Raw genomic sequence first — 11,773 nt, 5'->3', positions numbered from 1 at the left:
TGCAGACGTTCTAATTAGCCTTATTTCTCCTACTGCAAAGCAAGGGAGAAGAGAGAAAAGGGTGCGCTTTAAAGATCACATTTAAATGATGATCCTCCAAGGACATCCCCCCATGCCTCCCAAAGCACGGCGGCTACTCCCGCTCCTTTATCCTCCAAGAATCAGGGAGGCTGCGGAATCCGCGACGAAGGCTTCGGAGTGGAGCTCGCCCGAGCCTGAGGGGAATATGGGCATGGAACCGAGGCGAGGACTGAACGCCGGCGACCGCAGCGAGCCGCACAGCAGCGAAGCAGGGAAGGTGGCGGCCTGCCCGACCGCCCCCAGCCCGGCGCGCCCCCCGCGCCCCCGCGCGGGCGCGAGTCGCCGGCGGAAGTGCTGCGTCGTGCACTTCCGGGTGTTGTCTGGCAGCCGCCGCCGCCGCCGCCGCCGCCGCCGCCGCCGCCGCCGTGCGTCTCGGATCTCCCGGCCGCCGCTACCGCCGCCGCCGCCGCCGCCGCCGCCTCAGATCCTGGAGCCAGGAGCGACGTCACCGCCATGGCCGGCATCAAAGGTGGGCCTGGGGCGCAGGGCGCCGGAGGTCTGGGTGACCGCCCGAGGGGGGGAGGGGGCCCCACGCGGCCCCCGCCTGCCGCCTTCCCGGCCCCGGCGCGCGCCGCGGGGTCCCCGCGCTGGCGGCCGCCCCCCGCCCCTGGACCCCCGCCTCCGCCCTCGCAGCCTCGTAGCAGAGCTGGGCGCGGCGCCCTCCGGGAAAGGCCGGCGGGCGCGGCGGCTTCACCGTCGGCGCCCGCTTTCTGCTGATCTCGGCAGCCTCTGTCCCACCCATCGGCCCCCGTACAAAGAATGAAGTGGTCCGCGGTCTGCGAGAGTCCCGCAGCGCCTCGGGCATCCCACACGTTTTGCAGGAGTTTGCATCCGCGAGAGAGGCGAGCGGAGAGTGGTTTTGAGGGGGATGAGGCCGCTAGAGATGCCAGTTACGTGAAATCAGTGTCATTTGCCGCTTAAAGGCACAAGTGCGATCTTGGGGTGCTGAGCCGAACCGAGTCCCTCCGGAAAGCCTTGGAAGGACTTGGGGACGGTTCTTTCCGGAGCCTTGGCCAGCATATCCACTCTCAGGACCTGTGCTCGAAGCTTCACTGACTCCAAAAACTGATGCGTTTTGATTGTGTTTTGTTTTTCCGATAGTGTTAGACCGTATGAGCGACCCCGAGGTGCTCCTGTTCTCCACAAGTTGCACGTTGAGGCTTTTATATTTCAAAGTTTCAGTTGGGGTTTTTTTTTTTTTTAATAAAATAGTTTAAAACTTCATGGAAAATTACTGGTTTATTCGTATATTTCCTTTAGAAATAAGGAAGGTTGCAATCTTTCCAGTTGTTTGGTAATTTTGTCAGTGTGATTAGAAATACCATTGACAACATTTTCAACTTTTTGACCACGAATTACGTTGGTTTCCTGACCTGCGAATTGTAGAAGGGGCAGGCATGCAGGAAATGAAGAACTTTGATAGTGTTTTTTTCTGCATAATTTATTTCCTTCAGGACAACTTTTATTGAACTGCTTTCCCAGAGTCACCTTCTTACTCTTTCTGGTGTATTTTTAATGTCTGAGAACATTTCATTTCCGATATAAAACTTGGTAATTTGAGCAACAAAGATAATTTTTCGATCTGTTTTTTGAACTGTAATAGACCTTTTTGAATCCTTGTATGGAAAGGCATTTAGGGTAGAATGCTGTGGTTTTAAGGATGTGGCCAGTTTCCTAGTTCTTCCCCATTTCCTCAGTGTCATAAACGTAGGGAGTCTCTGTTGTAGGAAAATAACTGTAATTTCCTTCTCCGAATCTAGGAAAATATGAATCAGGTGAAAGTGCCACAGATGGAATTGTACTTACACTTTTGGTTTCAATAAGATTTTTTGATTGTTATGATTGTTTATCAGGATATTTTCTTTCTGTTGGGCTATCTTTATATTAAGCAGGAGTGTTGCTATCATTGGAGACCATTACTTATTTCTTAAGCCATATTATTCGGTTATGTTTAGATTTTTCTAGCAACTCCCAGGTTAGGGAACTGGTCCCTGCTACTCTAATTTCTTTGTAATCACAGAATCAGCACCCTGTCTCGAGAGAGTTTAAATAATTGGACTGTTCCATCATCCCTAGCCTAGAGGCTTTGGGAGTAGAAACTAGACTCATCTGAGTTTTGCCCTCCAAATGTTTCATCACTCATTTACAGTATAAATTCTTGCCTTATTGATGTGTCATCTGGGGCATCCATTTATACACGAATGATGAAATTTATGTATAAATCAGCCTAGTTGCTGATTTCATAAGATTGGAGAAACTTCACAAGTTTTGAGAACACTTTTGAGCAATTTAACCCCATTGTTTTTGTTTTTGTTTTATTATATCCAGTATGACTGGGCAGTGAGATGTCACATGAAGTTTTTTGATACTCGAATCTTACCTTGTTTTCATTTTCTATTTATTTAAAAGAAATCTTTCATTAACTTTTTAAGAGTGTACTCAAAAAAATTTAGACTTCCTTTTTTGATAAGAACATAAATAATTGTTCTTTGTCATAAAAGAGTTACCCCCCAGAGACCATCAAGTAGTAAAGCTACTTGCCTTTTGGCCAAGATTACCATAAACCAGTATGCTTTTTGAGGTTTTTCTGCCTGATTTAAATTTTTTTTCAGTCTCCTTTCTCTTGTCAGAGGGCAGATCTTGCTTATGTGCAGTTCTGCCTCCTCTTTCTCATTTGTCTCAATATGGGAAACAAGATCTTCAAACTTAGAAAATTTTATGTCCCAGGTTACATGTAACAGTGATCATTTCTGGGTGGGGAAGGTTACTCTTCACTTAATTTTGTTCTGGCTATATGAATTGCTATTGAAAAAATACTATAAATGAACATATATGACTTAAAATTCTTTTTTTATTCTGCTGAAATTCACACACAACAGTGGAATCACAAAAATGAATAAATCAATGTCGGCTGAATAGGAGCCTAAGGGTCTATTTATAAAGAATGGTAGATTTAGTGTATGGGCTTTGTGACATCTGCTTTGTCTCTTTAGTGACCCTTGTTTCCTCCAGGATTCTAAATTATATTCTGGATAAATAAGTTGTTACTATATAGTATTTCTAGTGGTGAATTTAGCTGTTTGGCAACTACATTGAAAAAGTGGAGATGGTTCCCTGAAACTCATGTGACGCTGTATGTTAATTATACTGGAATTAAAATTTATTTAAAAATGGAGATGGTTTTTACTTTTTTAGCATGCCTTATAACAAATATCTTTAGTGTTCTCAGAATTATTTGCATTTTAGATCTAATCCAGTTCTCATAGAAGAAAGAACTGACATTCAGATATTATGATGTAGGCAGTAAATGGCTAGTAGGGTCTAGGGACCCATTGTCTTCTGACTTTCAGTTATGTGCTGTTTTTACTCTGGTGTGATCTTCCCCTCCTCTTCCCTTTTGTCCTTTTCTCTCTTTTTCTCCCCTTGGTTTCCTTTTATGCATTCTACAAATATTTATTATTCAGTGTTGAGAGCTGGGGTGTGAGCATCAACAACAGAAAAACTCTTTCCCTGCTGTGGTGGCGCTAACAGCTTGCAAGGAAAGACAGATACAAATTGATATAAAATTATAGCTGTGATAACTGAGCAAAGGGGATGTGTACAGGGCAAGAGAGCCTCTGCATATGCATGGCTCTCTGCCTGGAACGCTCCCCCCAGAAATCCTCATGATTCAGTTCCTCAGTTCATACAAATCTCTGCTCAGATGTCACCTCATCAGCGATGCCTTTCCAGGCCACTGTGTCTCAAAAAGCGCTCCACCTTCTTACTCTACCTGGTTTCTTTCATAGCACTTGACATTCATTTGCTTACTTTTGGTTTTTTACCATTTTGTTCTCCTGTTAGAATGTAAGCTTCATGGAGCAAGAGCTTTGATTTTTTTTTTTTTCATTGCTTTATCTCTAGTATCAAGAACAGTGTGTGACACAGGTGCTCAGTAGATATTTGTTGAATGAATGAATGAATGAATGAATGAATATGATAAGGGGAATTGGTCAAGTCAGGAGGTTTGGAATAACTTCACCGAGAAAGAAACGATTGAGCTGAGATCTTAAGGACATAGACGAGTTCACTTGGAGGAAAGAGGAAGGGAATGAAACCAGAATACAAGCTTCATGAGTGTGGAAGGGCCTTGTCTGGTTTATTTACATAAATAATCTCCAGCACCTGTTATATAGTTGGTTTGCAGTAAATATTTCTTGAATGAAATGAATGAATGAAAACGTATCTGAAGTAGAAGGACAATAGGTACAAGGGCCCTGTGGGGGAAGGAGCCTGCTGATTGCCAGGAGAGGAAAGGCCAGTGTCATTGACGTGCAGAGTACAAGGGCTAATAGCCTGGTGTGAGTGTGTCAGGAGAGTAAGCAGGGCCAGATTTTGAGGACCTATTTTGAATTGAACAAAACAAATGACAAACTCAATATTTTCCTCACAGTTTACATTTCACTCCATTGTAAATTTGAGGTTCCTCACTTGCTATAAAATAAAAGTGCAGGCTTTTTTCTTTCCTTTTTTCTGTCATTGAAAATATAATGGTATTATGGACTAAGTAAATGTGTTCAGGTTTTACATGACCTGCATCGGTGATCTAAGGGAAAACCAAATCTGCCGACCTACCACGTAAGTGGATGTCCTTGATTATGACCATTTTATTTATTTATTTTTTAATGTTTATTTATTTATTTTGAGAAAGAGGAAGGGAGAGAGAGTCTCAAGCAGGCTCTCTGCACTGTCAGCGCAGAACTGACATGGGGCTCAGTCTCACAAAACATGAGCTGAAATCAAGAGCCAGACGCTTAACTGACTGAGCCACCCAGGCACCCCAATTATTACCATTTTAATTCAGAGAAAGCTGTCAGTAGTACTGAGCAGCATTTAACCCCTTTACTGTTAATTTTGGTTTATATATGTTAGCTTTTGTCCTGGTAACTTTTAGTCCTTCTACAGCTCTTTTGGATTTTAACGTTTCTGTTAAGGTTTAATAGACTGCATTAAAAACAAAAAACGCCTAAGTTATTCTTTTAGCCAGTGCAGTTGCAGAAATATAGGTTATATAGAACTCAAAATAAATTGATCATTCGTATCTTTGCTTAATTCTAAGCCACTAATAAACTGCCTATTCAAGAAAGTTGTTTCTACTTACTAATATATAGTAAAAAAAAGTTATAAAACACAACGCTTTGTGTGTGTGTGTATGTGTGTGTGTTTAATTTTAGAAACTGTGTTTCACCTATAGAATGTGTCTGTAGCTTGTGATATCTTAAAAAGTGATACCAAAGAAGGCTTGTACCCATTATCCTGCACATTTTCTAACATGTAGGAAATTACGGGAGGAAACCTAGCTATAGTTTTGTAAACTATGTAACATTTTTAAAAATTTTTTAGGGTTTTTATTTACCTTTGAGTGAGAGAGACAGAGCATGAGCAGGGGAGGGACAGAATGAGGGAGACAGAATCTGAAGCAGGCTCCAGGCTCCGAGCTGTCAGCACAGGGCCCGACGCAGGGCTCAAACTCACACACTGCCACATCATGACCTGAGCCGAAGTCAGATACTCAATCGACTGAGCCACCCAGACACCCCCATGATAACATTTTTTAAAAACTAAAACTAGGGGTTCCTGGATGGCTCAGTTGGCTAAGTGTCCAACTCTTGATTTTGGCTGAAGTCATGATCTCGTGCTCATGGGGTTGAGCCCTGCGTCGAGCTGTGCACTGACAGTGCAAAATCTGCCTGGGATTCTATCTCTCTCTCTATCTCTCTCTGCCCCTTCCCTGCTTGCACGTGCTCTCTCTCTCTCCAAATAAATAAATAAACATTAACAAAAAAATAATAATAACTAAATACTCCCCTGAAATTTCTCTGACTTGATCTGTAAGAGTTAGTAACTGCAAATTTATAAAACTGTGGAGAAGATGAAATCAGATATTTAAAGCATCAGGTACATACCGGCTGCTCAACTGACAGCAGCTCTCTCTTCCTCTCACCCCCACCCCAGTCTTTGTGAGTCAACTTTGGAGGAAAGGAAGCCATCTGAGTAACTTTTGAAACCATGTAAGGTAACACAGATTAACTGTTTTATAAAGATATGTAGAGGACATTAAAGGATATAACATTAGCTCACGTTTAGGATTCACTTGGCAAACTGATTAAGAAAACCCCTGACATTCCACCTTTTCCAGACAGTTATTTTCAAGCTTTCATTTTCTTAGGAAATCTTCAGGGTGCTTGATAAAATTTCAGAGTCCTGGGCTGTGGCCCACAAATTGGCATTTTTAGGAAGCATCCCAAAGAATTCTGCAGATAGTCTTTGAAATACAGTGGAAACAGTGTTATGGTCTCAAGTGCCTCCAGACACATGGGTAGACCAAAATTACTTGACTAAAATTATTAACTACCAGTATCCTTGGATACTTTTACTAGTTTTGAGCACAGTGAGGGTGCATGTGCAAGAAGCAGGAGCTGATCATGAGAGACTTTCCCATTTGATAAGGTTTCTAAAGTCTAGTAAAGCTGAGAAAGCAGAGTTTCTCCACATCCTGTTTTTCAAACTGTAATGATCTGTGGAGTAAATATAACACTAATGACTGGAAGAGCATTGATCTGGGAGGCTAGGATATTCATTAGAATTGGAGACAGTGGGGCACCTGGGTGGCTCAGGCTGTTAAGCGTTCAACTTCGGCTCAGGTCATGATCTCATGGTTCGCGGGTTTGAGACCCCGCGTCCGGCTCTCTGCTGACAGCTCAGAGCCTGGAGCCTGCTTCAGATTTTGTCTCCCTCTCTCTCTGCTCCTTCCCTGCTTACGCTCTGTCTCTCCTTCTCTCAAAAATAAATTTAAAAGAAGAAAAGAAGAAATGGAGACAGTAATGAGGGAATGTGGTGGTGTGCCCACAATAGGTCAGGGCCTTGAAAATCAGTGTTGCTTTATGTTGCTTTGAAGATGACCCCAAAAAACTTATTTTGAAACTATGGATAACTTACACTTTTGAAAATAACTCACTTTTTTTTTAGTGTTTATTTCGAGAGAGTGTGCATGCACACAGGAGTATGAGTGGGGGAGGGGCAGAGGGAGAGAATCCAGCCCAAGTGGAGCTCGATCTCATAAACCATGAGATCATGATCCGAAGATGCTTAACCAACTGAGCCACCCAGGCACCCTTGAAGATAAATCACTTTTAATGCATTCGTTTTTTGTGTTTTGCTTTTTGCTTCTGGGATCACAGGTAATGTTCAGATTGCTAATATTAATATTAATAAAAATAATATTAATTTAATATAATTAATATGTGTATTTGATTCTTTATTTACTTTGCAGCTTTGATTAGTTTATCCTTTGGAGGAGCAATTGGGCTGATGTTTTTGATGCTTGGATGTGCCCTTCCAATATACAAGTATGTAAAATTTTTGTCTTTTTTAGTGTTTTAGGGTAAATTTTTTCTACTTTTAAAGCTTTAAATTTTTTTTTAAATGAAAGCTTCTACTGTAGAAGTAATCCTAAGAAATGTTCATTTACCAAGGACAAATCTTTTTAAAAGTGCAAAAATCACTTTTTGGTTATTGCACTTCTGCTCAGTTTTGAGCATCTCTTAATAAAATTAAAGACAAGAAAATTTAAAATATCTTTTCAGCAAAAAAATACCAGAAGCAGGGTCGAGAGACAGTTGACTAAGAAAATAAAGTCATGTAAGCAATTATTTTCCATAGGATAGAAAGAACTTTTAAAAATTAATAGGATAGATTAGTAAGAAAAATAAAACTAAATAGAAAAATCAACAATAAATATGAAAAAAGAACTGCAAGTTACTAATAAGCGCATGAAAATATACTCAGCCTCTCTCAAAATTAAATGAAATCCTTTGGTGAAGGTAAGAGCTGGGGCAAACAGGCACTGTCGTGTATGAGAAGGGAGAGGTATAGCTTCATGTAGTCTGTCATCTTGGAAGCCAGTTTCCTTGTAGCTCTTAAAGTCTATATATTCCTTGAACTAGCCCTTCCACTTAGAATTTCTCATACAGGTCTCCTGGCAGATGTTTACAAAGGTATGTGTAGTGAGGGGAGAGTATGGATGTTCATGACAATCTTGTCTGTAATAACAAAAAAGCCTGGAAGTATCCTAAAGGCCTGTCAAAAGAGAAATGGCTAAATTATAATATGTCCATCAATGGAAATAGTAGGCAATCTTAAAAACAATGAGGAGGAGCCAAGAGCTGTGAGTGCTGATATATAAAGATGTTCAAGATACATTGTTAAATGAAAAAGTGCAATGATTCATATTGTTAAAATTTATCCATGTGGAAGTATGGAAGGATCCACAAGAAGGTTGTTAGGAGAGCAAGAGAGAGAAAGTAGGGAGACATGGGCAGCTTGGAGTTTTCACTTTTTGTGCTTTTTTTTTTTTTAATTGACTTTTTATGTTGAAATGATTATGTATTATCAAGAAGTTGCAAAAAAATAGTACAGAGAGGTCCCCTGTATCCTTCACACAGGCTTCCCCCGGTGGCTGTCGTACATAACTGTAGTTGTATTATCCAAACCAGGAAATTACACTGGCACAGTACAATAGCTAGACTGTTGATTCAAAGCCATCTATTTTCTATATTCTAACTTAAAGTCTTCAATATTACTTTCAGTTCATTTTCTACATTTTTATTTCAGTATTTTGGGAGTTCATAGTGACCTAACGAGAGTTTAGGGATGTTCCAGCTTTACCCTGAGAAGGCTGTCATTCATCAAGAAGTCAAGGGCATGAATCTTGAATTTTAAAAATTACTGTTACTATTTATATTTTCCATATGCCTCTTTATTTATAGCCTAAAATAAGAAAAATAATTTTGGTCCTTGATTCCAACTGCTATAATTTATAAAGCATTTTTTTAACATAAGGAATATTTAATCATTGTGTCATAATTCACTTTAGGAATACTATGATTCTAATTATTACTATTTTCAGTGTTCAGGTTATTGTTTATTTTTAAACTATGTCTTGTTTTGAACCTTGCAATATTTCTTTGGTCTTTATTTTTTAAAAGCGTATATTATGTGTAGGAAAATGACATAGATAGCAAAAACTACATTAACTTATTTTTTTTTTCTAGCCAATACTGGCCTCTCTTTGTTCTGTTTTTTTACATCCTTTCACCTATTCCATACTGCATAGCAAGAAGATTAGTGGATGATACAGATGCTATGAGTAATGCTTGTAAGGAACTTGCCATATTTCTTACAACAGGCATTGTTGTCTCAGCTTTTGGGCTCCCTATTGTATTTGCCAGAGCACATCTGGTAAGTGTATATATTTTTCTATGAACGATTTTACATCAGACTAGGTTAAAATTGTCTCAGGAAAAAGGATAGAGATAATCTTTTGTTGTTAACTGATAAAAATGATATTGGAGAGGGCCGCCTGGGTGTCTCGGTAGGGTCAGCGTCCCAACTCTTGATCTCAGCTCAGGTGTTGATCTCAGGGTCATGAGTCAGGCCCCACATTAGGTGCCACGCTGGGTGTGAACCCTACTTTTAAAAAAAGAGGAAGAATGATACTGAAGAGCATGGCTGGGGTCTTCGGCAACAGTTGGCTTACCAGTTCTTCACTCTCAGAAGTGGGCACATCCTCTCACCCAGTGCTTAACAACCACAGGCCGCCCTCTGTAACTGATTAAAGGCCTGAGGAGATAGTGTGTTCTTTGCATGGGAAAGTGTGAAAGAGGAGAAGGGCCTGAGCTCTGTATACCTGGTCTTTCCTCCCAGACTCACCAGTCAGATTCATTCCCCCATCTCTGGGGACTTAGAGATGCCAGGGACTGACCACCCTTCCACATGGAGGGGGCGATTACTCCCCCTACTGCTTTAAAAGAATGTACATGGGTGTGTTTTCGTTTCCGGTACTTTAAATTTAATCTCTCTAGATAAGATTTTAGATTCACTGAAGAAGAGTTGGAGCAATTTCTTCATGAGCATTAAGTTGTAGAAGTCTCTGCTGCCTCCTCAGAATCCAAAAGTCTAACTTTTGAATAATGATCATTTTCATGACTTCCTGTCTTTTTAAAGGAAGCAAATTAAAAACAGCAATATAGAAGGACCATTAAGTGTTGAATAGAGCGAAAGTTACTATCACAGATCTTGCTTGTTTTTATATCATTATTGGCATAGAACTAGAATCTAGATTTGCTTTTCATTTTCTTTCTGTTTTTCCTACATCTGTTAACTTAAGTGTTTATCTGTCTTATTTCTCTAGATTGAGTGGGGAGCTTGTGCACTTGTTCTCACAGGAAACACAGTCATATTTGCAACTATCCTGGGCTTTTTCTTGGTCTTTGGAAGCAATGATGACTTCAGCTGGCAGCAGTGGTGAAGGAACTACTGAACTATTGTCAAATGGACTTCTTGTCATTTGTCGGCCATCCGCGCGCACAGGAGATGGGGCAGGGATGCTGAGTGGCACAGCAAGCCTCTTGGGGGTGTTCTCAGTGCTCCCCTCTCACTTTTATTGTAAGCATACTATTTTCACAGAGACTTGCTGAAGGATTAAAAGGATTTTCTCTTTTGGAAAAGCTTGACTGATTTCACACTTATCTCTAGTATGCTTTCTGTGGTGTCCTGCTGAATTTGAGTATTTATGTGTCCCTGTTTAGTTATTTTTTTTTTTAATCAACATGCAATGTTAAGCATTTTTAAAATGTAATAACCATTTGCATTGGTTAGGAATTAGATTTCTGCTGGCTATTACTGGGCTAAAGGACATCTTTTGTCTTAAAATTATTTAACCTCCATTGCAAAAAGTTAAAAAAAAAAGTTTTCAATCAGTCAGGATGACATCACTCCCAATTTTATGCAGACCATTGGCATACCTTATAGACTGTACACTCAGTACGCATATAGCTGCATTTATACCTCAGAGGGGCCAAGTATTAATGCCCATGCCCTCCGTAAAGGTTGCTGGTTTTGCCAGTAAGCAGGTGTTTTGTGGATTGAAAATTATTTTACGGAATTGCTACAAAGGAATGCTTTTCTTCTCAGTCGTTAGAGGAATTTATTGTTAAACTCAAAGGTAAGCGTGTAAAACCAGATTTTTGAGGTGGTTTTTATTTATGTCTATTATAGATAGAGTGAGTCGCGTTATGGGAAGAAACGATGTTGAAATTCCATTTTTTTTAATCCTCTTTCTATTTATAAGTGAAATGTTTGATCTTCTATCAGCCTTTTCATATTTTACTGTGGGTGAAGTGGAACATACTACTGATAAGGAAAAGTTGTAGTGTGCATCATTTAGACCGGGAAACCTTTCCCTGCTTCCTCCTTTTAACTTATTTTATACGTTGTATATATTAGGTAAATTAACTTTCCAAATATAGTTTGATAACACTTTAAATTAGAGGTGTTGATCTCACCTGGAAAGTACTTGCTATGCTCTACATGCTGAGTGCCCTGCCCCGCAAGGCCTTGACATGATTAACAAGTGACTTGTTAGTCTTGCACATAAGTCATGCATTAACAATTTAAGATTTAGACCATGGTAATTGTAGTTCTTACTCTCTAAGGTTATATCATATGTAATTTAAAAATATTTAAGACAAGTTTCCTGTATACCTCTCAACTTTTTTGATTTTTATTTCATCATGATAGATCTGCTGTTTCCTTTTAAATGGCACTTATTGTGTGAATTAATGCAAGGTAGCCAAATCCAGCTGTATAGCAG

General features: G+C 40.1%; 1 protein-coding gene across 1 annotated transcript; it reads left to right on the top strand.

Moving 5' to 3' along the window:
* The first annotated feature begins 422 nt into the window (after positions 1–422).
* LEPROTL1 (leptin receptor overlapping transcript like 1) lies at positions 423–10,628 on the top strand. Its single transcript, XM_049632522.1, has 4 exons — positions 423–550; positions 7,394–7,469; positions 9,174–9,360; positions 10,313–10,628. Exons 1-4 carry the CDS (start codon positions 535–537, stop codon positions 10,427–10,429), a joined length of 396 nt encoding a protein of 131 aa, XP_049488479.1. The 5' UTR covers positions 423–534; the 3' UTR covers positions 10,430–10,628.
* Positions 10,629–11,773: the final 1,145 nt, after the last annotated feature.

This window comes from Panthera uncia, chromosome B1 (genome assembly GCF_023721935.1).
Source record: "Panthera uncia isolate 11264 chromosome B1, Puncia_PCG_1.0, whole genome shotgun sequence".
Taxonomy (NCBI): domain Eukaryota; kingdom Metazoa; phylum Chordata; class Mammalia; order Carnivora; family Felidae; genus Panthera; species Panthera uncia.
The sequence above is the reverse complement of the archived record's forward strand: the minus strand, read 5'-3'. Positions and strand labels throughout refer to the sequence as shown.